Source organism: Ambystoma mexicanum, chromosome 9, assembly GCF_040938575.1.
Source record: "Ambystoma mexicanum isolate Mex_15411 chromosome 9, UKY_AmexF1_1, whole genome shotgun sequence".
Lineage (NCBI taxonomy): Eukaryota > Metazoa > Chordata > Amphibia > Caudata > Ambystomatidae > Ambystoma > Ambystoma mexicanum.
The window spans coordinates 672,608,153-672,636,051 of NC_090931.1; the positions used below are offsets into that span (position 1 = coordinate 672,608,153).

A 27,899-nucleotide genomic window follows, 5' to 3' on the forward strand; every position below is an offset into this window, starting at 1 on the left:
AAACCAAGATGTTGCAAATGTATTCATCCTCAGACATATTGGTGGTGGAAGTGACATCGAAAGCTCGAGTGCTTTCTCAGATGATCATAATTGCGTTGTATTGGAACCCAGCGATAATAACTCTAGACGCAATTATCAAAAAAGTGAACTCTGTATTTTTACAAATTGCAATCGTCGCTCCAAATGCACAAATCATTATGGGTGGTGACTTTAATTCAAATCTTAATACAAAAATGGTGAAGACAGATAAAGTGACCAGTAAGTATGAAATATTGGCTTTTGAAAGGGGGCAAATATGGAGGAATTTCTTGAGCGAATGGGAATTGTATGTAGTAACCTTTGTACAAAAGGTGCATGCATACACTTGGTCTCGTGGAATGAAATGCTCAACAATCGATTATTTGGTAATCTCTGACTCATTATCAGAATTTACAATAAATTGTAATATCATTCAGTCACATCTAAGTGATCACTGCATAATGGAGTGTCTGTTAGATTGCAACTTACCGATGTATGAAGCTAAGCCGGCATTGTCTTTGTTGGAGATAGACCGAAAAGCACTCTCCATCAGGTGGAATGCTGGCCTATACAGGCAGCTAAATTACCTGGTTAACAGAGACACAGTAAAAATAAATGTGGAAATGATGTCTAGGTTTGACCTTATCGCATGGGAAAGGAAAAACGAGGGCATGATATGTGGTCATCTTGATACCTTGGTAAAGGAACGCTCAATGGTTAAGCAGATTGCTTACAAAAGCAGTTATAACGTTGAAATTGCATTGAGGAAAAAAGAAAAAAACAATGAAATTCGCAAATTGATTGTCAGGATTAATCAGGTGAGTACAAAGGCAGCGAATATGGCAAGGGAAATGTGCACAAAATCGCACAGTGAATAACCTTGAATCAAACAACGTGCACACAAGAACCAAGACTCATGTATACTAAAACCCAGGAGTGCAGATAGAGTGAAACAATAATACAAATATATGAAAAGGGATGTGGGGTAAGCACTTAGAACCTCCTTATGACTGAAAGGAAAGTCGGCAAACTCCTTACCCACTATGCTATTACAGATACTGACAGCGCTAAACCCACGTAGATGGCAAGCAAGGACAGGATCTGTGAGCTGACCCTCTTGATGATATTGAAATAAAGAACTTAAAAACAGTACTCACGAGGACTGGAAATACCACTAGAATGTCAGTAAGCCCACCAACCCTGTTGATCAAACAGGGACCCAGAAGGCTATAACAGCAATGGGTGGAGGATAACTAAATACATAAGACTCAAGACAAGGGGCAAGTAAGAATTGTGATTATAGAATAGTGAGGAAAACAAAGGCATTCACACAGGAGCTAGCTACAACAGCACACCACACCTAATAATCAATGGAAATAAATGCAGAAGTGCGAGGGAAAACATGGAATGGATTCCAATAGAAAGTAAGGAGCAGGAGCAGGGAAAACGATATTACAAAAGGCAAACTTCTCCCACCCCTCCAAGGAATAAAGGCAGGAAGCTAAATCTATAAAGGGAAAGACTAAAGCTCCAACTTTTTCAGTAGCAGAGGACAACATCAAAGAAAAAGAGAACACAGGCAAATTGGGCTGCATCAAAGGGGAAAGCACTGAGAAAGGCTGCCTGCAGACAGAGGAAGACAGAAAGGGAAATCTAGAAAGCAGAAATCAATTAAGGACATACATTAGAAATCCAGGGTAGAGGAACAAGAAACAGAAACTAGGAACTAGGCGCAAAGCTAAGAACCAGGAACAAGGGACCAGTCACAACAGGAACACTGCAACAATGACCAGCGCTGGACTGAAGCAAACTGAGGCTTTTAAAGCTGCTTAACGAGCACACCCCTCAGGTGTGCCGCTTGCTGCACCTGCAGCCACAGGTGTTGCCTATCCTCCACCCAACCTTGTCCTGCAAGGAAGGAGATGAATCAGTGAGCCAGGCATTCTGGGAGGCATAGCCATTAGATTAAAGAAGCATGCTGGCTGCCAAAAACCTGGAATGGATCCGGAAGGGAAGTAACTTGGAAAATAAGGTTTTAGCGCTCCCAATTCATCACAGCACTGTAGCATTCGGTTCGGAGGAAATGTCCAGTAGGGAATAAACCCTAAAACATGCCCCCAAGTGGCGGGAACGGGAGCGAAGGGAGCGAGTCGTGACATTGATGAAGTCATCTAATGAAACAGGAGGTTATGCGAATCAGAAAAAAAAAATTCTTACAAGCTATAGAAATGATGTCAAACAGTTGAAGATTGGTATATTTATAGAAACCAACCAAAACATGATTCTGAACCTAATCGGGAAAAACTGCAGGGAAATTTGGGCAACACTGAAAGATCCTCTTTTAAAAGGAAAGCCGGATTTATGCTCGGCAGTAAGTCTGGAGCGAAATTTATGAGACCAAGTATGCCCTGCCACAGAAATTTAGTGGGTTACAAACTCTAGATTTGGCTACGATTCTTCCCTCTAAATGTCCTTGGGAATTGAATAATATTATTTCTTTAATAGCGAGGCTAAAACCCTCTAAAACTGCTGGGCCTGATGGCATTCCACCGTGTGTCATAAAGGATGACCCGAAGTTATGGGCAAAAATCATATTAAGGAGGCTGGAATGTGTATTCAAATCAAAGAAAGTGCCCGAGACGTGGTTAACTGCGATTATAATTCCACTATATAAAAAGGGTCCGTTGAATGATCCCACCAATTTTAGACCCATAGCGCTAATTGATATCTCTGCAAAGATCTTTGCTGCCTTAATATTAAAGGACCTAAACGACTTCATCATAAAACACAAAATCCTCTCACAGTTTCAAACTGGGTTCCGCAAAGGTATGGGTACACAGTTGAATGCAACACTGTTGGCACATTTACTGAAATTCACTAGGAAGAAAGGACATGGTCCTATTTATATGGCTCTAGTCGACATATCCGGGGCATTTGATTCTGTAATCAGACAACTATTATGGCAAAGGATGCAAGAGCTTCTAATTCCACCTTACCTGATAGCAATGATTATAATGCTATATTCCAACACAAATTATAGGGTTAAGATCGACAAGGAAGGCTCTTTAACACCTCCTATTTCAACCCACATAGGTGTAAAGCAAGGCTGTAACCTTGCAGCCACATTGTTTAATCTGTACTTATCTGAGATAGCTACAATTTGGTCCACGTGTAATTCCTTTGCGATCAAACTAGAGGATCTCAGTTTGGATTGGTGTGCATTTGCAGAAGACTTGATAATGTTTGACCTTACGCCTTTTGGGCTGCAAAACAAACTAGAATGTCTTGTAGAATTCTGTGAGAATCGCAATCTCCAGCTAAACCCAAAGAAATCACATATCTTGGTGTTTACAAATAAGCGAAAGATTGTAAGATACCAATGGAAGATAAAGGGACTGCCGATTCCACGTGCTTTGGGTATGATTTATTTGGGGTACAATTTAAATAACTGATTCGATCGACAAATGGCAAGTAGAAATCTCAATCAAAGCGATGCCTATGATTGCCCAAATGAAACTAATTTACTCAAAAATCTGCAATTTTTCTATGATTCCTCTGATCGACTTTTACAAGCTCAAAGTAGAAACAATCATCATATATGGTTTAGATCGGTGTTATTTGGAAATTGGTCCCATGCTAAACAAAATCCAAGGGAAAATATGGAAGAAAGTATAACACTTGCCTATGTCACTCCCAAATTCGATTATCATACACGAACTGGGACTGACATCCTTGGCTACTAAATACTTATGGAGTAAGCTTGCATCCCATGCGAAAATGCTAGACCCATTGTCAAATTCCCTTCATGAAGCTCTTGGCAACATGTTAAAGAAGGGTGTCCCAGCATCTGTAGCTGAGGCAGGAAAAGGTTGCGACGAAACTCTTGTATTATTAGCCATGGAAAGGGAAGATCTAATAAAACGTCCTCAAGTTGTAAAGGTGAGGCTAAAACAATATGATTGGGCAGTGAACTCAGATAAAATTGGGTTATATACCTTATTTAAAGAGTATGCAAAATTTCAGCATAAACAGTCACCCCTACTGCCATACCCGAGACAGTGCCCTGGCCATAAAATGCATTCTCGCTATATGAGGTTTAAATTCAACCTCTTTCCAACATTAGAGCGTACCAAGAAATGGTCTAACAGTTTATTTTTAGAAGAAGGAGGATGCAGATTTTGCAAAAATCGCCAAAAAGAAACTTTGAAACATCTTATTATATATTGTGTCTTCTTTACAAAAGCACGGCAAACTAACTTGTTGAAATATCAAAATGAAATAACAGCTTATCAATGTGAAATGCTCTGGATACAATGTATGTGGGGCTATAGAATGCCTTTAATCATTGATTTAGCACAATTGTTATATGTTATTGAAAAGAACTTAAAGTGTAAGGAATCTGCTTAGATGGATCGGCGGATGAGTTGTCAGATATATCGGCTGACAAGGTGGTAGTGCATCCAGCAAAAGTATGAAAGTGTAAGAAGCATGTTTATCCCGATGGGGAAATTATTGATCTTAATTCATTTATACATCTCATACTCTATTGAAGGAGGAGTTAATGCGCTGATATGTACAAGTTCTGCATATCATAGTACTTAGACTGTGGATATGGTTTTGTGCAAAGTACCACTGCTGTGGGAGCTTATTTTTGTGCTGATTAACTTGTTTTTATGGTATCATGTTGTTTTTAAAAGATAGTAATGTTATAAAGTAATATTAAGAATTGTTGTAAAGATAACTTTGTATCGAAAAACAACAATAAAGTATATTTTAAAAAAATATTCTGACTCCAATCAATCTAATAATTCTGTACCAGTTATGTCTTTGATTTCTAATTTGCTAAACAATGGACAGGACTGGTCTTGGCTACAGCCAGCCCTTAAGACGCTGGAGACCCCAAGACAAGGAACAGGATGTGCATGACATGACTAACATTGAAGTTATTTCATGGAATACTTGTGGGAGCGCAAATTTGAATACATTTCTATGGAAGAATGCCGTCAACACTCTCCCGCGTATATTTATTCCAGGAAACTATGATTGTTGGTCATTTTAGTATAGAGGGTTTCCATACATTTTCACATCCTGCTTTAAAAGGCATGGCGGGACGCACGAGTGGGGGCTTGACCATAGCCGTAGATCATAATTTGGGGTTTAATTGTAAATTGATCTGTAGCAAGGATTGGCTCCTCTGTATTACATTAGATATAGAGAATGGGTTGGAGCCAATTTTGCTGTTAAACCTTTATTGGAATCCTATGAAAGTGCTGTTTGAAAATGTGGAGGAAACCCTCAGTGAGATTCTGGGGGAATGGTGTGAGAAGGGCTTTGGGAAACGTGTAGTGCTAGGAGGAGATTTTAACCCTTTATGTATTGATGGCACCCAGTGGAATGATAGGGGGGCTATTCCTAAGATTCTCCACCCCAATCTTAGCCAGGGGATGCAGTGGGATATTTTTTTTAGAAGGATGGGATTTGGGGATGTTGGAACACCCTTGTAATTCGGAATCCCCAAAGTATATGTGGAAGAGCCACAATGCCCTTAGGAGGTTGCACGCTCTACAAATGTGAATAAATATATACATAAAGAGGGGCACGCATAGCTCCAGGATTGATTTCTTCTACGTGGCTAATGGATGGAAACAAGTGTGTGGTAACCTGGTTCATATAGATACTGACCTGGGGGGCCATATCCCACTTGTTTTCATTCTGACCATGGCCCACTTGGGTATTCACATTAGGCCAGACCTTATGGGTCTTTCAGTGGAGAAAAAAGGGAGATCGGTTAATTGGAATATTAAAACCATTAGGAGATTCAATACTCTCCTTACAGAATATTTAACGAAAGCTGTCCAATCTGATTTGGGGGATAGTTCCCATTTACGAGGGGGGAATCTTTACAACAATATTATACTTACCTGTGCCTATAAGATGAGTAAAGAGGGAGGCTATTCCATCAACAAATCTGAGAGTTTTAGGTGGGATACAAGAATTCATAACTCTAAAATAAACAAACGTAGGGACTTGGTGGCTCTCAAAAAACAGTCCTTAACGATAACTGAGATTTTGGTTATAAAAAGAAAGATCATTCTCGGACACAAAAATGTGGTTAAATTGCTTATGATGGATCATTACCAGAACATGATGACAAATCTCTAAGGGCATGGATGGCAAATTCTGGTCCACTGTTAATAGGACTTTATACCCTTCTAAGGGCAGTCTAGACTGTCCAATCCAAGCTGATGCTTGGATTGTTTATTACACAAACAAATTTGCATTACCATCTAAATTTGTAAAAGGGCCCGGTACTGATTTGGGATTTCCTGTTGTAGGAGGTTGCACTTGGGACCACAAGGACATTTTATGGGCTATACACAAACTTAAGCCGTCCAGAGACCCCGACCCAGATGGCATTCCACCTTTTGTTATCAAGGCTGCCCCTGATCTGTGGGCAAAACCTACTGAAACCTGTATTCAATTACATCTTTGAGACCCATATGGTCCCGGCTTCTTGGGTTCAATCTATTATTGTGCCCATATATAAGCAGGGTGATATCTTAATTCATAGTAATTATAGACCTATATCGCTCATTGATGCGGCTAGTAAGGTTTTTGCCATCCTGCTCTTAATAGATCTTAACAATGTGGTCAGGCATAATTTGCTTCTTAGCAAATTTCAAGTGGGTTTCAGAGAAGAGCTGGGAACTAACTTGAATGCAACGGTTTTGGCACATTTAAGAGATTCAGTACATCAGTCCAATATAGGAGATGTGTTTATAGCATCATTGGACCTCTCAAATGCATTTGATGGAGTAATAAGATCGGTAATGTGGTCCAAACTGCTAGCTTTGAAGATCCCGCGCAAGATTGTCCAGCTCCTTGCCCTACTACATACTAATACAACCATTAGGGTCCGCTTGACCAAGGAGGGGATCTTGTCTTGGGAAATTGCCACATATGTAGGGGTTAAGCAAGGCTGCTCACTGGTGCCAATTCTCTTCAACCTGTACATGTGTGATGCAGAGGGAGTGTGGCGGGGACTTTCCATCGCACCAGCCAGGTTGGGGAGGATGGCGATCGAGTGGATGGCCTTTGCAGATTACTTTATTCTTCTGGATCGTACCCTTTGCGGCCTTAGGAGGAAAATGTATCTGTTTTACCTCTATGCGGTAGCTAACAATCTCTTGCCAAATGCATCTAAATCTCGGATAATGGGCTTTTCTAAAAAAAAAAAAGATCCAGACTTATAAGTGGATCATGGGTGACGAATCAGTGGATCATGACCAGGCCCTTACCTATTTGGGATACAATCTTAAGAATTGGGTTAGTATAAAATCATGAAAACAGAGCCTTGAGGAGAAAGGCTGCAAACTTAAATCTCAAATGAAATTTTTGGGAGTGAAGGTCTGCAGACTCTCTCTGCTTCCGATAAGGCGATATTATCTTGCAAAATGGGAGCCCATTGTACTCTACGGCCTGGACCTATGCATCCACGATATGAGCCTTACTCTTAACATCATTAGGGAAAGCTGTGGAAAGAGATACTGGGTTTATCTATGGCAGTGCCCAACGCTATTATTCGCCATGAGCTCTGCCTTATATCACTTAAAGTTAGGTATCTTTGGAAACAACTTTCCCCGTTTAGGAAAATAAGCACCCTCCGAAAAACACTCTGTATGAAACATTAGGAGTTCTGATTTGGTTATATCCATGGGAAGGTTCTGTGCCAAAATGAATTTAATCTTGCTTTTCCTTGGCTTAACCATAGAAGACCTTATTCAACGTCCGGGGATAGTGAAGAGGTTTCTCTTGAGGGCAGATTGGGTGGAAACTGTGGATTGTGTTAATTCCTACTCCACCTACAAAGAATACTCCAATTTTGGCCACGCTCGGGAATGTTTGCCCCTTTATCTTCAGAGGTTTCCTTGTGATAGGGGAAGAACAAGTTATATGCGCTTTAGGCTCAATCAGGTACCGACTCTCGAAAGGACACAGCACTGGGGTAATAAAGATGCACCGGGCCTAGTCTTCTTGACTTTCGTTGTCGTTTTTGTGGAGATAACAACTCTCAAAAATCAAGAGACATTGAAGCATTTAGTGCTTATTTGTCCCTACTTTGAGCCTACGCATGTCTTGATTTTTAAAGATAGGTTTGATAAAGATTCAGAGTCGTCAGTGAACCTTTTCTTCAGTAGATGTATGTGGGGGCTCAATATTTCCTTAATTGTGCCATTAAATGCATTTCAGCAAGATGTAACCAAAGAACTGGAATCAATGAATTTGGCCATTTAATTCTACCCAGCGGATGTTTAAGTTTTTGCTTCAATTAATTCTGGTTAGCGTGACACTAGATCTGTTTGTCGTTTTTTATATGCTTTGATGAACTTAATGTGACAGGGTAATGTTGATGTAATTGTTTTTTTTTAATTCTAAATGTGAATGGATTTTTGTTCTTATTGTGGATTTTAAGCGTTATGTATATTTATATGATGTTTTTTGTTCTACATGTTGCTTAAGGTTTTTTGTAAACTAAACACGCAACAATAAAAAATAAAAAGGTTCCCAGCTACTGGTCTACTAGGCCATCTTGCTAGTCTCATGATAATCGCGCCGCTCACTGCGCATCGATGGAAGTTGCCTGCCTTTCACTCACTCCAACGAGACCGCCATCTGTGCATCCAGTCTACTTGTTCCCTATCTCAGGTAAGAGACGTTTCTGACACATTTACACCCTACAGACCGTCCGGCTGTATGTCCATCGTGCCCGTTGTCTGCCGTGACTTCCGCATCTACCTACCTCATCCTGTGACCCTGACTTTGTGGGGATTTCTGTGTGTTCGCCGTTACTTTTCGACCTATCCGAATGCCCCCCTCCCACCTCCAATTTCTGCCCGCCCTGCGGTGGAACGGTGCTCCGACACACACATCCCTCTACAATCATCTCAACTCCTGCTACTGGCCCATGCTTGCAGGTGATACTCTGTGTGGGGAAACAGCCATCCGGGCGTCGCTGCTCAGTGCACTGGGGACGCATAGATTGCTCGCAGTGTGCTTTTGATGTCCGATTTTAGCCTGCCACCGAAACTCCTATCAAGCGAAATTGCCGTACTAGTCGCTGCGGCTCACCTTAATGCTAATCAAGGTCATGTTACTAATCAGTCACACGCTCCTCCTCATCGCCCAAAATCACCTTCCTGTAAAGTGCCCATATTAGGCGCAGCAACGCAGGCCAGTGCTAAACAATGTAAAGTTCATAATGTTCCTTGTACTTCTTCTTTTGAACTGAATCCATGTGCTAACAATGTTGTTGCTTCAAGCGCTGCGGCGCTCCGCCATGCTGATCATTGTATTATATGCTTTATTTTATTTAATGTCATTATTTAATAGTTTTTTTTTTATAACGCGCCTAATACCGTACCCGAGTTCGGCTTCTAAGCGCGGATCCAGGATTCAAACCTCTGTTGTCCTGCATGGTCTTGCTTCCAAGACCAGCGCGTTGCCCCTGTGCTATCCTGCCTTTTGACCCAGGAACACGTTTTAATAGAATTCCTGTACCAGATGCTGCCATGCGCTGCAATGCTAAACAAAGCAATGTTTACAACATGCCCTGTGCTCATCACCATGGCCTTAATACAAGTTCTAATAATGCTCTCACAGTAGGCGTAGACATTTACCAACGTATTGAAAATAATGTACCCTGTGTTTATCCTTAAGGCGCTGCAGTGCACTGCTATGCTGATCAATGTAATGTTTGCTGTAGGCCCTTTGCTTCTACTCAGGGTCCAAAACCACGATCAAGTAAAGCCTTCATAGGAGGCACTGTGATGATATCCCCTCATTTGCTGCTCCGCTAGCCGCCCCTGAAGGCCCCTGCTTGCCTCAGTCTCCAGCCGCACGCACAAGTCGCCTTTGTGGCACCACTGCACATAGTACTGTAGTTACTCCATGTATTATGCTCCACAACACCTGTAACAGCCCCCTCGGCGACCACAATCTCTTTTCTTGTCCACCCTAGAGTGGATTGGCACACTTGCGCAGTGTGCAGTCCCTGCTGTGTTCACCAGCTGCCTGCTAGCTCCTCCAGATCTCTCTGCCTCAGTTCCAAAGCCACACCTGGGCACTCGACCCCCCCCAGAAGTGAGCCATGGCACACCCTATGCCACTGTTCCACCCCCAGTGGACATTCCACCTCTAATTAAATGCTTACTACCACTGGCTGCCTCGGCACCCACCACTTTCACCAATCTGAGTTTTGCACTACCCAGCACCACTCTCCCCAAGGGTACTGTATGCCGCTAGCACCACATCGCTCAAGCCACACAGTACTCTCCATCCTCTTCGAATTACTTGTACACTAAGCACACAGTACCATGCCTGGGTGCACCCTGATTACACAGACGCCGAGCAAGAATGCTTGTCTTCACTACCGCCACGCACCACACTTCCCCTTGAGCCCCAGATTAAGATTGAGGGCTAACTCTCCTCCCACAACACCCCACGTCAAGACACTGCAGTACCCACTAGTACAGTAATGACTCCCCAGCAAACAGAGTCCCTCAAGTGCGCACTAATCTACGTGAGATCTTTTGGCGCACATGCTGTGGAAATCTACGACCTCATCCTCGAGCTTCAACTTGATGCCCTTGCCACCACGAGTCCTGGCTCCATGACGCCTCTGGCTCCCTGCTCTTCGCTGTGGCCTCTAATTACAAGAAAGCGGCCTTCACCTGCAAATCCAATAGTTACAATGACAGAATTGTAAATGCCAGCTCCAACAGTAAAGAATTATTTGCAATTCTCAGAGAGCTGGAAAGTCCTATCGCCGATACACCCGCTGATAAAGTCTGGTGTACCACGATTCAAGATGCCCTCACTCATTAAATTGAATAACTTCTCACTTAAATCAGTGCCAAAAAAGCCCTAATCGCTAACAAAGCATCTGTGTTTGACCTAGATGCCCCCTTAGTGGGGAACTCACCACCAATACCCCCCTTTTCACTTTCACCCAAGTCAACCAGGAGCAAGTAGCAGCCACTATAGGGACGCTTAAACCTTTCAACTGTAAAGGGGACTTGTGTCCAGCCCACATAGTCAAACTCTGTGCTCCTATGCTTACTACCATCATCACAGAGTTTGCCGAAGCATCTTTCTCTACGAGCATGGTGCCCTTCTCCATCAAAGCCGCAAGGGTGTCACCACTACTAAAAGAAACCTCCCTGGAGCCCTCCATTTCCACAAACTACTGCCCCATTACCACTGTCCCATTCCTACTAAAAATCCTGGACCGCCAAGCCAATACCCATGTCCAGCTGTTCTTGGAGAGCAACCATCTTTTCGGCAAAAGGCAATCTGTTTTTTTGCCCTAAGAACAGTATGGAAACAGCCCTTCTGGACTTAAAAACACAAATAGATTCCATTTGCGACTCCAGCAAATTAGCAATCCTTCTCCAGCTTGATCACTCTGCAGCCTTCAACCTTGTTGATCACAACATCCTGTGCCACCACCTGATCCAGCACTTTCACTTCTCCCCGGAAGCTACCCTTTGGATCAAATGCTCTCTTAGTGGTCAAACCGCACGATTGTTCATAGGAGATTCTGCAGCTGATGCTATCCCTGGACCACTCAGCGTTCCGCAAGGAACATGCCCCGCTTCCACCCTCTACAATACCTACACAAAACCCCGCTATGATCTCCTCGATGCCAGAGGGATCATCTACACCAACTTCACTGATGATACACAAATTCTCACCCCCCTATTGGGTGATCATAACTCTGACACTATCAAAATCAAAGCGGTCTACAGCACTATCCAGTAATGGATGGCATGTACAATTTGCGCCCCAATGACAAAAAAAAAATGAGCTCCTAGTCATTGGCACCCCACACCGTCTCAAACACTTGGACGCCTCCTTCTCCTCCTTTTCTATTGATGACACGTCCATCCCTGATCTGAAACAAATAAAAACATTGGGAGCACACCTGGAATTGGACCAATCCTTATCTAGATACATTAATGGCGTATTATCATCCACAGCCTACAAAGCGAGCCTTATTTCTACGAGTAGACAGTTCCTCTCACCGATAAACTGTCTCTCACTCGCACAAGCACTGATCCTCTCAAAACTTGACTATTGCAACATACTACTTATGGGTACCTCGACAGCCAATTTGTCCAAACTCCAACTACTCCAAAATAAAGCAATACGCTCTACCCTCAGTCTCTAACGCTCTGACTACATTTCAGCCACCAGACGCGATTCACACTCGCTCCCTATTAAAGCACGAGTGGAATTCAAAACTCGTTCCATCGCCCAGCATTGCATATACATTGAGGCCCCCATGTACCTCAACAATTGCATCACCCAAATTGCCCACATGCGTGCACTATGATCTAGCTCTAGTATCTCGCTGCATACTCTCCAGCACAAGACCAAAAGAGCAAGTGGAGTCAGCTCCTGCGTCACAGCTCCCGCACTCTGGAACTCATTGCCACCTCTCATTAGAAACAAACAATCATTCTCCGCTTTCCAAAAACTAGTTAAAACCTGGTTGTTTCATAAATATGACTAACTGCTGCTCGCCACCTCTGGCCCAGGCGACTACCATGTATTCTGTTCATTGCATTCTTACCAAGGTACTGTTCTAACGCTGTGAGACCCTCAGGTCTGGGCGTTTCAAAAAATGTAATAAATAAATAGTACTGACACACAGTTGCATACAGAGTTCTGCAGGCCTGGTGTGTCACACAGCGGATATACATCAACAAACAGACCAGTCAAGTGAGTTAGGTTACAAAAGGGTTTTTTATCAATAAATGGGTACAGGATCAGTAAAAATATACAATGTCTGCATTACAATTATAGTTGTCAGAGTGGTTCTTCTCTGTGGGGTACTGCTCAGTGAAAATGCACCCAAAAGAAAGTGTCCCTCGTAAAAGTAAAGCGTTTCAACAAAGGTTCTAGCAGTGCTTAGTAAATCAGGGACCAGGTTAAACCGGGCAAATCCACACAAATAAAACATGAGCTCACAGTTCCCCTAGCACTTTATTTTACACAGTTCTTGAGATCTCTTCTGAGGTTTCAGTCACGGTTCTTAGTGTTCCCATAACCAGATTCCCACAATTCTCCTGGGGGTTTTCTCCTTGGCTCTCGCTCCCAGATCACACTTGGAGCCTGTGGGTGTATATGCAAGTAGGGCTGTGAGTTTCAGGCGTTCCAAGACATATTTCATTCAGATGATAACAGAGTCTGTCCTACCATTTGGACATTGTTCCCACTATGTCACTCACTCCCTCTGTCAGGGTTCAGCACCTCCATCAATCTACTCCAATCTCTCTCTACTCCCCAGGGTCTCGGCTCAAGCCTCGATTTCACAAAGCCTTGTCTGGTTACCTGTCTTCTTAGTTACCTCGTTAAGTCTTCGGAGGTGTACCCCTCTTGCTCTTTGGATCACCTACATTAGTCCACTCCACATATCACTGTACTACCTTCTGCCCTAGAACTTTCCTGGTCGTTGACTTAACTCTTTTCTGTTCTTTCCACGGTCTCCTTGAGGTTTCCCAATGTTTCAACAAATCCTCTGCACTGCTCTATCTCTTGTCCTTTCCTTATATATCTCCCATAGCTTTATTTTCACATTGGGTGTCTATTCTCCTTGCTACCTTCCTCACCACTTTGGGCACTGCCACTAGACAATTCAGACTTTCCAATTGTCCGTTATCACACTCTCCTTCAACCCTTTGGGCACCACCCTTGGAACAATTCAGGCTTTCCAATGTTATTGCTCTCTCCTTCAACCCTTTGGGCACTTTCCCCACACCTTTGGTTATCCTCTTGCCTCCATTCCTCTGGGACCTCATCCTCCTGGCCCCGCTGGGTCAACCTCCTCCCAGACTCATTTACCTTTTCCTCCCCAGTCTTCTGGTTCTTGCTCTTGCATAGTGTCTATTGACCACCCCCCTTTCAGGGTCTGTTTTTGCAGAGCCTCCTGGGCCATCACTGTAGTCTCCAGCTTTCTCCTTAACACAGCTTTCCGGGCCTCTCCTCCAGCCTTCTGTTTCCTGCTCTCCACAGTCTCCAGGGTTTCTGCTCTAGTTTCCTGCCCCGTTCTCCCCAGGCTCAATGGGCTCTGCTCCAGGCTACCGCTCCTTCTCCAGCTTTTTCTCTTCCTTGCTCCCACCAGCACCAAAATAAGCTCTTCCTTCCCCCTCCACCTCACATTGATGGAGCACAAGTCCCTCTTTCCCTTTATGCCTCTGACATAGGGAATGGGTGATTGTCTGTGGGATCCTTTGGTGTGGCTCAGGCTCACCTTGTTCTTTTAATAGATTCAGGAGCAGTTTCAGATCCCATGCAATGGCAGCCGAGAGTACCAGTGCAGCTGGCTGCGTGGGTACACTGCTACTTGAATTAACGAGCCTGAGCAACTACAGTTATCCTATGGCGAAGTGTCCCTTTGGAGACCCCACCATTCACCAATGCGCTCAGGCAAGTGACATCACAATACAATAAAAAGAGTTGGCTGGAAAGTTTGGAATTTAATGAGCAGGGAATTCCGCTGGGCACCTTCCAATTTCACAGTCTTCTTTGCCATTAGATAAGGGGACCAAACAAATAAAAACATAGCTTTTGCCTTGCCCCAGGAGAAGCAGTCCACCCAAAAGTGCCAGGTCCCATCTACAGAGAAACAACATCAGCTTGGGTCTAGAGAGCAAGCAACCTCAGACATGTTGGGGAGGTGTATAACCAGATAAGGGTCCCTTGTTCTTTGTGCCTACAGAATCCAGCACAAACTAAATGACGTGGCCCAACTAGGCAAAACATGTCTGAGGCTGCTAGTTCTCCCATGCAGACGGGACATGGCGCTCTCAAGAGCCTGGCAGAGTATACAGGTTGGTTGGGGAATCAAGCTGCTAGGGACCTGCAGAGCCTACAACCCCTTTGGGTACCTGGTTACCTGATCTGCTTTCCAGGCCCATCCCTGACCCGACAGTAGAAATAAATATTTAATTGTCTACTGTTGCACTTGGTCTCCCCCACTGGAAGCAATCCTTGTGCTTTAAGATGCAAACACTATGTAATGTCACCACTCTAATTTGGGAAAAAGGCCAGGATACACATGGACTAATCAGATCAGGTTTGGTAGAGTTGGAGGGTAATGGGAGTGATAGTTAAAATAAGAAACAACCTTCCAAAACCAAGGTTTGAAACACATGCATACGCCAGCAGCAACACAAGTAACACTGCACAAATGTACCGAGCCGACACGCTTACAGAAGTTAGAATTGTAAAGGAACTCACTCATATTTTGCTGTGTTTGGGACATTGGAGTGAAAACCTTATGGAGTTTACAAGTGTCAGGGGCCGGCTTAGATGACTCTGATAACGCCAGAGAAACATATGTTGTACTGTAGTTGGAACTTTATCCGACATCGAAATTGAAATATGTGTTGTTTTTTTTATCTCTGCTTTGTTAAGTTTAAAAACCACTGTCTGGATATTTTTTGTTTGACACTGCACCGGTTTTCCAATATAAGATCGACTTGCTCGGAGCAGCAGAGTCCTTTGGTTCCCAGTCCCCCAATAGTGAGATCTTGGGTGTTGAATCCTTGAACGTAGAGTCTTTTGGTGCCGAAGCCTTAGTCATCGAGTCCTCCAACAGTCCTTTGGTACAAAGAGTTTAGACAGACTTACTACTGTCCAAACACAAAAGCAGACTAAGTTGAAGCGCTACTTTCCAATACCATCTTACCAAAAGAGACAAGAGATTTACAGGATGACAGAATCTTTTGGAAAGGCTCTATGTTAGACACAGTGGCAGCTGGCAACACCTTAGCTTAAAAGATCTTTTAGACTACCACACAGTCTTTTTTTTTTCTTTTTGCATGGCTCATTTGCTCTTCTGTTTTCTCTTTATGGCAAAAATCTGTTGGTGAAGCTTTGGCAAAGTTCACAACTAGCCATGTTATGAGAAAGAAAATACAGACACTCTTCAGGTAGATCTTCTTTATCGATGTGCAACTCCCTGCAGGACACACATCTTCTATAAAGTGTCATGTCTTCAAATAATGTGTCAGTCCAGGTAGGAAAGACACCCAAAACACTAGAAACATATCTTCATTCGGTCTGAACAGAATGAGCCAAGATGACCCAGACCCAGATAGACCAGTCCTCTCTGGAACGCAACCATAATTCTCCGGGCACTGAATTCATGTAAACACTGAGTTGTCAAAAACAGTAACTTTTTGTTTTGCAGGAAAACACTCAAAATAACCTTTTACAAATAAAAATGACAGATCTATACTGATGTATGGCAAGAATATAACAGAAAGTCCCTGCTGCCCCTCACTCTAACAGGTGGAAATGTGTGCATGAAAATATTGTAAAAAGGGTTATTTTAATTCTAAGTATTGGACGAATCCTGAGAATGATGCAGGATAAAATGCTAAGCACGTGTGAAATAGATTCCAAGTTTGAGAACAGATAGTCTTCCAGTTCCATATGCAAATGAAATGATAAGCTAAAGACATACTGGTTAACAGTCTTTAAAAGTGCATATATATTAAAAATATATACAAATGTTAAACCATACCTGCTTTAGGTTCTGTCTCATCACTAGTGTCTTCGTCCAAAGCTATGAGTCTAAAAGAAAATAAGACAATGAGGGTGAGAACTATTTTGTACAGACCTTGAAAGGTTAATAGTGGCTTACACAATAGGAGGAAACAAAATAAATGCAGTGATGACCACACCCATTTATCTAAGAGGCTAAAACGCATTGAGATTATGTATATTAGCATCGTGTGATAATCTTCTAAGTACTACTGATCTAGAACACCAAGAAGTGGCAATACAAGTCACTATTAGGTCTTGTTCATGGTGGAAGTGAAGCCTTCCAACAGTTTTTTAACACTCGACACATTTTGTTGACAACATTAATAGTTTTCAAAAAAGGTTGCCTATTGTCTTCATTAATCAATTACAAAATGTTTCAAGCAGTCACTTATTAACTTTTTCAACCAAATCTAGAAACATTTAAGAACCTTAGGTCCTATCATCTAAAGCTTTGTGCAAAAAAATTGAGCAGATGCATGCAGCACCAATTTTGCTGCTTACTTAATATGGAATGGAGCAGATAGGTTTTGTCCCAATCCATAATGTTTAAACATGTTTTCAAAGGGCAAAAACACAGTTTAATTTCCTATTTTTGATATAGTACGCCGGTTTAGTAATATGCTACGCAAGAAACATAGTACAAATAAAAGTTGGGTTCATTTTTGCCCTAGTAGTGCAAATGCTTAAACAATACGGAAGGGGCACAATCTGTTTGCTTCATTCTCTATTACCTAGGAAGTAAAATAGGTGCTGGTTGTTTTTGCTACATTTTTAGTACCAGTACAAATGTTAGTTAATCTGGCCCTCCGTCTCAAACCACTTACAAACTTGTTCATGTTACATTAATTATAATCAAAATAGGTGGTATCCTGATTCAGATGTACTTAATGTTCATTTTGAATATCTATTTAAATTCTTATTGTTTTAAGAGTAACTCATGAGTCCCTCCACCAAGTTCTCTTAATATCTTTTTAATGCATATGAATGCAAAGCTACCTGGGTCACCATAGTCCTTTTCTGTGTGATAGTTACCAACTGATTCAACAACAGAATTGTCACTTCAGTTGACAAATCTTAGTAGCCAAATTAACTAATGTACATGGGCATTGTAATAATGTTGACGATCAGATGTTTCATAGTGATTACATTTATAAAATTCACAAAGGGTTTCAACATTAGATTTACAATTTACATTGTGTATAATGCACCTCCAAATTGTATGTTAGGGAAATTGCCAATCAAAACCAGAACTGCGTATTGCTAAGCAGTAAGCCCAGATGCACTCTTGGAGAACCTAAGTTCAATGATTCATTTAACACCACAATAATAATTTGGATTCACTGTGTAACATCAGGCTTATATTAATGTTTGGCTTCATAAAAATCATTCAATTCAATGGTACTTCTTCAGTCAATGTAATAGCAATTACTTCAAATGAAGCTTTAGATACAATAGGCCTGAAATGTCAAAGAAAAACATTTATCGCACTCATCAGTGATGAGGTTCGTTTTAATTAACCCATCATCTTTTTTTTTTTTAAATTGAAATTTCCCAACAAGGATATATCGACAAACAATGTGTTATATACATTTGTTCCGCATGACATGAACCAACATCTAGTCATGCAATCATTACTGTGTGTCGTAAACAAACGACCAATACAAGCAAAATCAAGTGTATAAGTTAGAAACAACTTTTCATGTTTGCATCGGTTCCCGTCTGGGAAGGTTTGTGGGAGTTCTTATAGGATAACAGCTCCCTCCAGGGAAGCCCTTTTTGTAGATATTGCTAAAATAACCAACGCGTTTCGGATCCTATAGATCCATCTTCAGGGTGGGGCTTCACTGTTCTTGTATTCATAAAGGCAAACAGTGGTTTGTATTTTCTTTAAATCTTCCTCTGTGGGGAATTTAAAAACAACAAGTATTTTAATCTATTTATACATAAAAGATGACTCACAAAGCTAAACTATCAAAATGAGGGGTTTAAATGTCACTGACCTCTCCCGGGAAGTTGCTGTGGTCCGGGATCAAGACCTATTCAAAGGAAAGTACAACGGAAACTAAAGGCAGAAAATCTCATTTGTAACATGCTCGTCTCACAGGGTTGGAGGGTACATAATAATAATAATAATAATAATAATAATAATTAGGCTTTTATATAGCGCTACAAACCCTCAGGTATCTGAGCGCTGCTTATTATTACCCACGGTGTGTGGTGCTCATTTATCGACCTCGGAAGGATGAAAGGCTGAGTTTGGCCCCGCCGGGATTCGAACCTGCGTTAACAGGCTCTGCACGGGTGTCAAAGCGGGCGCTCTACTCGCTGTGCCACTTGACCGGCTAGTTAACTAGATTCAATCACTCATCCAGTCTTCAGAATGAAGCTCTCAGGAGACTGGGAAGCGGCAGATAGCAGCACGAGAAACCCTAAAAATAGAGTTGGTGTTGATTATTCATGGGTTTATATGCGTCCTAGTAATACAGTGCGTTTAATAGAAGCCGATCCAGGGAAGGTATAATGGCCCTCTGTGGCCAGATTCAATGTTTAAACGAAAGGCGCGCATAGTGCACTCCGATGTTTCATGGCTCCCAGAGCGACTTCAGTGGAAGACCGCTCTCGGAAGCTGTACGGAAGTTTCCCGAGACTCACCTGTTTACAGAAGCTCTTCGCTCCGTGCCGGTTGCTGTAGTGTCCGCTGACCGAATGCCAGTAGCGTTCACTGTAGTCACAGCAACCCCGCGCATGCGCGTGAGGCTCATTCGGAGTCGGCCATGTTGGTATGGGCGCAGGTTCACCATTGAGTAATCATGGCGACGCACCATGCATTTTTTTCCAGCAAAGTTGTTTTTTGTGTGTGTAGGCTCCTACTTACTATGGAAAATTCAAAGGTCCAAAGGACCCAGGTATATTCCAAAGGATTGGAAAACAAAGATGTAAGTAATTAAGGATACTAGAGATTGTCTATATATGGAGGGAACACATGATTCCCATATACACGGCCATTGTAAATGTTTACATAAGATATAATGGATGTGAGTGGGGGCACTACCACGGTACAAGCTGTAACCGAGGGGTGCCCCCATCTCTCATCTGTGTATAGGTCGTTCACTGAAGGTTACTAAGTGACCTTAGTGTGTCGTAATAGATGTAAGTAATTAAGGATCCTAAACAGTGCCTATATACGGAGGGAACACACGGTTCTCATGATTCTCTGGCATTCCGATTGTTTACATAGCACGCAATGGATGTGAGTGGAAGAGGACAAAAGAAGAAATCATCAGAGGAAGAAGGGGTTGAAGAAACCCTGATAGTTAATATCTCATCGTACCGCCTTTCAAAGATGGAAATTCAAGTCCTTAAGAAGGGCTTGTCCTTTGTCCCCAAGAACAACAGTACCCTCTTACGTGAAAAAATCGATTTCTTCAAACTGATGCGCAAATTGAAGCTAAAAGTTTTCTTCAATTCATTGGAGGAGGACAGTATAGATAAGGAACCACATACATTTCTGGAAGTCAGTCCAAAAAGCACCTTCAATCCGCCAATACAAAACCATATTCTGTCAACCTTTGAAAAAACAGTTCTGCTTGAGTTTAAGAAGATTCGATTTAAAACCGATGCTCAAGGAAATTTCTCCAAAATATAACGTCAGACAATGCGAAACCTCCTAGACAATCAGACCATCATTCTCAAACCAGCAGACAAAGGGGGAGCCCTTGTTCTAATGGACAAACAAGATTACCTTGACGAAATTGATCGCCAGTTGAGGGATGAAGACACTTACTTGGAAGTACCTATGAATCCTACAGAAACAGTGCGAGCATTAATCAAGAGTGTTAGATGAGGCTGAAGAGAATGATGTCATCTCTGAAAAAACGCGACGCTTCCTCGAAAATCAACATCCAATCATGCCGGTGATGTACATTTTACCGAAAATACATAAGAGACTGATAAAACCTACAGGACGCCCGATCATAGCACCCACCAACAGTATCCTTGAACCCCTTGCACAATATCTGGACAAAATTCTCCAACCTTTGATTCAATAAACACCAACATACGTGAAGGACACAATGCACTATTTGCAACTCTTGAAAGACACACAATTCGTGAATGGAAGAGACATATTATTCACCATGGACGTCACGTCTCTTTATACCAACATAGCCCACAAAGCCGGATTAGAGGCCATTGAATGGCTCATACTTAAAACCGATAAATGCCAAGGTGACAGATTGTTTGTCCTTACCCTCTTGAAACTGGTTCTAAGTAACAACTTCTTTAAATTTCAAGATAGATACTTCATTCAGACATCGGGCACCAGCATGGGAGCAGCCATGCCCATGGCACCATGCTATGCAAATGCTTTTATGTACTATTTGGAAAATGAACACGTCCTCACATCACCAAGGTGGATCAGGCACCTTTCAATATATCGGAGGTACATAGATGATATCTTAGGTATCTGGACAGGCCCCCAAGAGGAGTTAGAAGAATTCTTTACAATGATGAACGGGATTAATCCACGTATCAAGTTTACAACAGAAACGAGCATGACAACCATCCATTTCCTTGATGTAGAAGTATATGTGTCTGAAGCGAAATTGGAGACTAGGATCTACACCAAACAAACTGATAGGAACAGTTTATTACTCGCTACAAGTTTTCACCCTAAACAGACGATTGACAGCGTACCCTTCAGCCAGTTTTTGCGCTACAGGAGGAACATCTCTGAAAATACGGAATATGTCCGTCAGGCAACTACATTGGAAACTAAATTTACAGCAAGAGGGTACAACCCCACTTTCATAGCCGGAGTGGCAGAAAAAGTTAGAAACATCGACCGAGAAACATTACTGGTACCCAAATCTACAAAACCTGGAGATCCACTGGTATATGTCACCATCTATTCGGTTCAGAGCACAAGAATAAAGAGGGCGATCAAGAAGAATTGGGCAATGCTACAAATAGACCCACAATTGCAACATCTTTTTCCAGACCTACAAACATTCGCATATAGAAATAGCAAGCCTCTACGTAAGAGTCTAGTGAAAGCAGAGATTTCCCCCTCCAGTACCTCAACTCAACACAAAGGAACAATTCCATGCTACAATTGCCAGCACTGTGGCAATATCATAAAGGGCAGCTACATTACACATCCCCATTCAGGCAAGCATATACAGCTACGTCATTCATGCACCTGCAATGCTCAAAATGTAGTATACGCATTGAAATGCCCATGCGGCCTCTACTATGTAGGTATGACTACCAGAAAAGCCAAAACTAGATGGACTGAGCACAAGTCTAACATTCGTACAAAAAGCTTAAAATCCCCTGTGGCGGTCCATTTTTTAGAGGCACGACATACAGTGGCACAACTACAATGTGTTATCCTTGAACAAGTAACAGCTGGCAGGAGAGGGGGCGATGTGTAAAGAAAATTAGCACAACGTGAGATACTGTGGATTGAACTTCTGGACTCTCAAACCCTCGAGGCATGAATTCAGAGTTTGACCTTGTGTTTTTTGTGAATTCCGCCCACCCTAGCGGGTTACAAATTGTTATATTACATATATGATGTCCTCTGTCTGATGGAGTATGTGGTCAATTTGGAAGTCCTTCTGTACCTTGTAATGATGAACAATTCCTTGAATGTTGTTGTGATGTATCATACTTGTAGATCACTAGATGCAACTGTTGTTGACTAATCTACACCCAAATAACAGGTCCATTATCACTCTGAAGAGCGACAGACTAAGGTTACTTTGAAACCACCAGTTAACGACTTATACACAGATGTGAGATGTGGGCACCCCACGGTTACAGTTTTGTGCCGCAATGGTGCCCCCACTCACATCCATTACGTCCTATGTAAACAATCAGAATGCCCGAGAATCATGAGAATCGTGTTTCCTCCGTATATAGGCACTGTTTAGGATCCTTAATTACTTACATCTATTACGAAACACTAAGGTAACTTAGTAACCCTCAGTGAACGACCTATACACAGATGAGATGGGGGCATCCCGCGGTTACAGCTTGTACCGTGGTAGTGCCCCCACTCACATCCATTATATCCTATGTAAACATTTACAATGGCCGTGTATATGGGAATCATGTGTTCCGTCCATATATAGACAATCTCTAGTATCCTTAATTACTTACATCTTTGTTTTTCAATCCTTTGGACTATACCTGGGTCCTTTGGACCTTTGAATTTTCCATAGTAAGTAGGAGCCTACACACACAAAAACCAACTTTGCTGGAAATAAATGCGTGGTGCGTCGCCATGATTACTCAATGGCGAACCTGCGCCCATACCAACATGGCCGACTCAGAATGAGCCTCACGCACATGCGCGGGGTTGCCATGACTACAGTGAACGCTACCGGCATTCGGTCAGCGGACACTGCAGCAACCGGCACGGAGCGAAGAGCTTCTGTAAACAGGTGAGTCTCGGGAAACTTCCGTACAGCTTCCGAGAGCGGTCTTCCCCTGAATTTGCTCTGGGAGCCATGAAACATCGGAGTGCACTATGCGTGCCTTTCGTTTAAAATTCAATCTGGCCACAGAGGGCCATTATACCTTCCCTGGATCGGCTTCTATTAAACACACTGTATTACTAGGACGCATATAAACCCATGAATAATCAACACCAACTCACCCTCCAACCCTGTGAGACTAGCATGTTACAAATGAGATTTGTTGCCTTTAGTTACCGTTGTACTTTCCTTTGAATAGGTCTTGATCCCGGACCACAGCAACTTCCCGTGAGAGGTCAGTGGCATTTAAACCCCTTTATAGTTTAGCTTTGGGAGTCATCCGTTATGTATAAATAGATTAAAATACTTGTTATTTTTAAATTCCTCACAGAGGAAGATTTAAAGAAAATACAAACCACTACTTGCCTTCATGAATACAAGAACAGTGAAGCCCCACCCTGAAGATGGATCTATAGGATCCGAAACGCGTTGGTTATTTTAGCAATATCTACAAAAAGGGCTTCCCTGGAAGGAGCTGTTATCCTATAAGAACTCCCACAAACTTTCCCAGACGGGAACCGATGCACACATGAAAAGTTGTTTCTAACTTATACACTTGATTTTGCTTGTATTGGTCATTTGTTACGACACACAGTAATGATTGAATGACTAGATGTTGGTTCATGTCATGCGGAACAAATGTATATAACACATTGTTTGTCGATATATCCTTGTTGGGAAATTTCATTTTTTTTTTTTTTAAAAAGGATGATGGGTTAATTAAAACGAACCTTATCACTGATGAGTGCGATAAATGTTTTTCTTTGACAATTCAGGTCTATTGTATCTAAAGCTTCATTTGAAGTAATTGCTATTACATTGACTGAAGAAGTACCATTGAATTGAATGATTTTTATGAAGCCAAACACATTAATTATAAGCCTGATGTTACACAGTGAATCCAAATTATTACTGTGGTGTTAAATGAATCATCGAACTTAGGTTCTCCAAGAGTGCATCTGGGCTTACTGCTTAGCAATACGCAGTTCTGGTTTTGGTCTTAATTTGTGTCCCAAGTGGTCTGGTGACAATAGCCTGCCTGCACCTAAAACATTAAAATACCCCCACTAAATCCAAATCTGGGCTTCTATAAATTCATTTCTTTCTGAACTTCAAACTACACGGCAGTGCACTCCCACTCCCATATTTTGGGAATTGCAAATCACCAAGAAGCTTCTTCTTCTTGTTAGGGTGACTTCAGAAACCTGGAGCCGGAGATTTCCATCTAATTAGATGATGTTTGCCAAAACAAGCACCATTCAGCCAACCATCCTCGCTAGATCTCGTCCCACTTCCCTGTCTGCCGCACAAACTGAAGCAGGATCCTACACTAATCATCCACCACCTCTCTTTTCCAACTGAACAGATCAGATAACCCCTATACAACGGCCCCAATGCCACTCATCCTGACTGAGCGATTCCCGCTGCACATTAAACCTCACACAGTCCAACATATAATGAGACATGGTCTACACCAAGAAGCTGTGTGGCCATATAGAGTCTTAAAGCTGCAAGGTAAAGTACCTTGAAATGTAACTACAAGATGACTTGCAATATCCTTTTTACTTATATTTGAGTGTATTATAGCCTTTATAGTAAACTGGCACTCCATCTGTTCAGTACTTGGCCTTTCGATCCCTGTGATGCAAAACATCTTCAAATTGTGGATGTTTAGAATGTGTACCATATGAATAAACACACCATAAAAGGTTGAATTTTTTTAGCAGTATAATAAAACATTAATAATCGTATTAAAATTAGAATTTGTGGATTACAATAAGTGGCAACACACAAAACGATTCATGTTTACCTCAAATAAACACCAGTAGTATACCAAATAAAAAAAATATTTATAAATGCTAATTTTCAACTAAAGGCAAGGAATATTCTGACAAAGTTAGCTCTGAATACCGGCATATGAAAAATCTGTCATTACTTCAATCGCGTGTTTCAATGGTCAACTAGGATTCTGTTCAAGTGGTTGCCTTGCACAATTTGTGCTGCTCTTTCTGCAGGCATTGAATGTGTCTAGCCATCTACAATATGTTTGTCCACTGAGAAGCAATGTAATTTTTACCATTGCAGGTGAGCAGCCCTGTCATATGATAAGGCCATTCAGTACAGGTTTTTAATTAAATGTTACAGATGTCAATGTTTATAAAAATGGACAGAAAATGATGTGGGAGAAAACATTTTTAAATTTGCTGGGCATTTGTTAATACATGAACACTGATTAAGATAACCATTGATGGTTTGAGACATGGGCCCTCATTCCGAGTAGGGCGGTAAGGGATACCGGGCACCGGTAAGGAGACCGGTGCTGGTAATCCCTTACCGCCCTACAACGAGGTCCCTTAGCAGGTCCCTTCCTTAACGCCTGGTCTGACTAGGTGTTAAGGACGGGACCCGTTAAGGGACCTTGGTGCAAATAACGGGCTTGGCATACGCCGGCCTGTTATTTGCGCCCTCCCCATTCCCATTGAGCCCTATGCGGGCTCAAATGGGAATGGGGAATGGTTTGGTAAATGGGGACTTACTGGTCCCTCCAAGGTCGGAATGGACCGGTATGACCCCATTGAACCAAACCAGAGTCGGTACCGGTATGGGAGGCAGTCATGGCGCAAATAGCGCCATGACTACCACCATACTCGGAATGAGGGCCATGGTTACTTAACTTCTAGCTGATTAGTGCACTGTTCATTGCCCTTTTCTTGAAAATATCTGATATGGACTGTTGGCCTGAAACCAGACAGGATTGTAACAGAAATGTACAGATTTCTCATGAGGTAAAAGTAGAGGACCAGAACTGTAGGTATGGTCTATAGTTGCATCATGTATTTACTAATAGTCAGCCTTTTCTGGGATTCCACCACCTTTAAATCATACATATTTAATATTTAGCTAGTGCCTCCATTATCTATCGACATTAGCAACCCTCACCAATGCTTTAAACCTCCTAGAGTAGCCAATCCTAGATCTCCTGTTCCTGTACGCCTACTCATAGTGTGACAATGTAATAGTGTAACACATGGTGAAGTAATTTGTATCAACTTGAAAAAGGAAATGTGGAATGCGGCAGGGTGGTTGCACCGTCCCCATGTTGGCTGCATTGCTAATCTTCCTGGAGCCACCCTTCAATCTGTCTAAACCGCTGTGATAATGGGAAGTAACGACAATAGAAGGTTGCTCGGAGGCAGTGCAATGGATGGGTCCTAGACCAGCCCAGCAGTGTGAGGAGCTAGTTCTGTGCCATGGCACACTGTTAGAAAGGCTGGATACTTCCTGGATGTGCTGTGAAAGAGGACAAGATGGCAGCCTCAGCTGAGTAGGCAGGAGCTGGGCCGATCAGGGAACAGATAGTTCCTCACCCTCATGTAGAATGTAATGATGGCTAGATCGAAAAGGAGCTGAGTGAGGTGAATCAACAGGACACACAGAAGGATATATTTCAACAGACACTATTGTCATGAATTCCCAGATTCGCCCCTTCTGGACTGCATAGAGACGTAGAAATCACCTTGCGGCATGCATGTTTTCCCCCCAACATGGCCGCCGCTGCCGAGATCGCTATTGCAGCGGTCTAGTTTTGCCTTCACCGCATCAGCTGATAAGCGCCGCTCTAACGCGAGCCGGCGCGTCTCAACGTTCGGTTGCCTTCAGCCGTTCTCAGCGCATCTCCTGTGAACTTACTCTTGTTTTCGCTTCTCCCACTGTCCTGCTCCCAGCTCTGCCGTGTCCTTCCTTCCTTCCTTGTCCTTCCCAGCTGTTGTCCCCTCTTTGGTGCTTTGCCGGATCTGCCTTTGCCGCCGGATTCTCTCAGCGGTTCCCAGATTGTTCCTTCCTGAACTTCTCCATCCTTCCTGGAACTTTTACTCTGAGCCTACTATCAAGACCAGCACAGTCAGGGCAGTGGCCCCAGAAGCCAGCCCGCTCGGCACTTAGGCTGGCAGGGTGGTGTCAGGGGAGACTCGCCCATATCTCTTCAAGTCCCGAACCTCAAGAAAGAAAGAAAGAAAAGGATCCTTCCTTCAAAAAGAAAGCCTCCAAGGAAAAACAGGTGAGCCCGGACCCCAAGTCCCGCTTTCGTCACAACTATTCTTTGAGAAATGGGATGTTACCTCTTCAACTCCTTTAAAGATAGTGGGCAAATCTCCCCATCTATGAAGGAAGCTAAGATCTCCCTGATTCTGAAGGCGGGCAAGGACCCTCTCGAGAGATCCTCCTATAGGCCTACAGCGCTTATGAATGTAGACGCGAAGATATACAACAAAATCTTAGCGATTAGGCTGGAAGGGCTTCTCCCGGACCTGATCCATCAGGACCAGGCGGGATTTGTGAAGGGGAGGCAGACAGCGGACAATATCAGAAGGGTGGCCCACTTAGTGGAAAAGGCGGAAAAGACTAGTACCCCGGCAGCGCTTCTATCCTTAGACGCTGAAAAAGCGTTCGACCGGGTAGAATGGTCCTTCCTCTTCAAGACTAAGGAAAAAATGGGAGTGGGAGGCACTTATCTGCAGATGGTTAAGGCAAATTACGAGGGTCCTCGAGCGAGGGTGGCAGTAAACGGAACCTTATCCAGATCGTTTCAACTTCAAAGAGGTACAAAGCAGGGGTGTCCCTTATCACCCCTGCTCTATGCGATATACTTAGAGGCCCTCTTGCAGGCAATTCGGGAATCAGAAAGGATAAAGGGAATACCGTTTGGGGGTAGGCAGCATAAAG

At 42.7% G+C, this 27,899-nt stretch overlaps 1 protein-coding gene across 2 annotated transcripts in view; it reads right to left on the reverse strand.

The window, feature by feature from the left end:
- ICA1L (islet cell autoantigen 1 like) overlaps positions 1-27,899 on the reverse strand; it is an 804,678-nt gene that overhangs the window by 302,037 nt on the left and 474,742 nt on the right. For both annotated transcript variants that reach the window (XM_069615515.1, XM_069615516.1), the window contains exon 9: positions 16,613-16,662. In XM_069615515.1, coding sequence (XP_069471616.1) covers positions 16,613-16,662 — 50 coding nt within the window. The remainder of the gene's footprint in view (positions 1-16,612; positions 16,663-27,899) is intronic.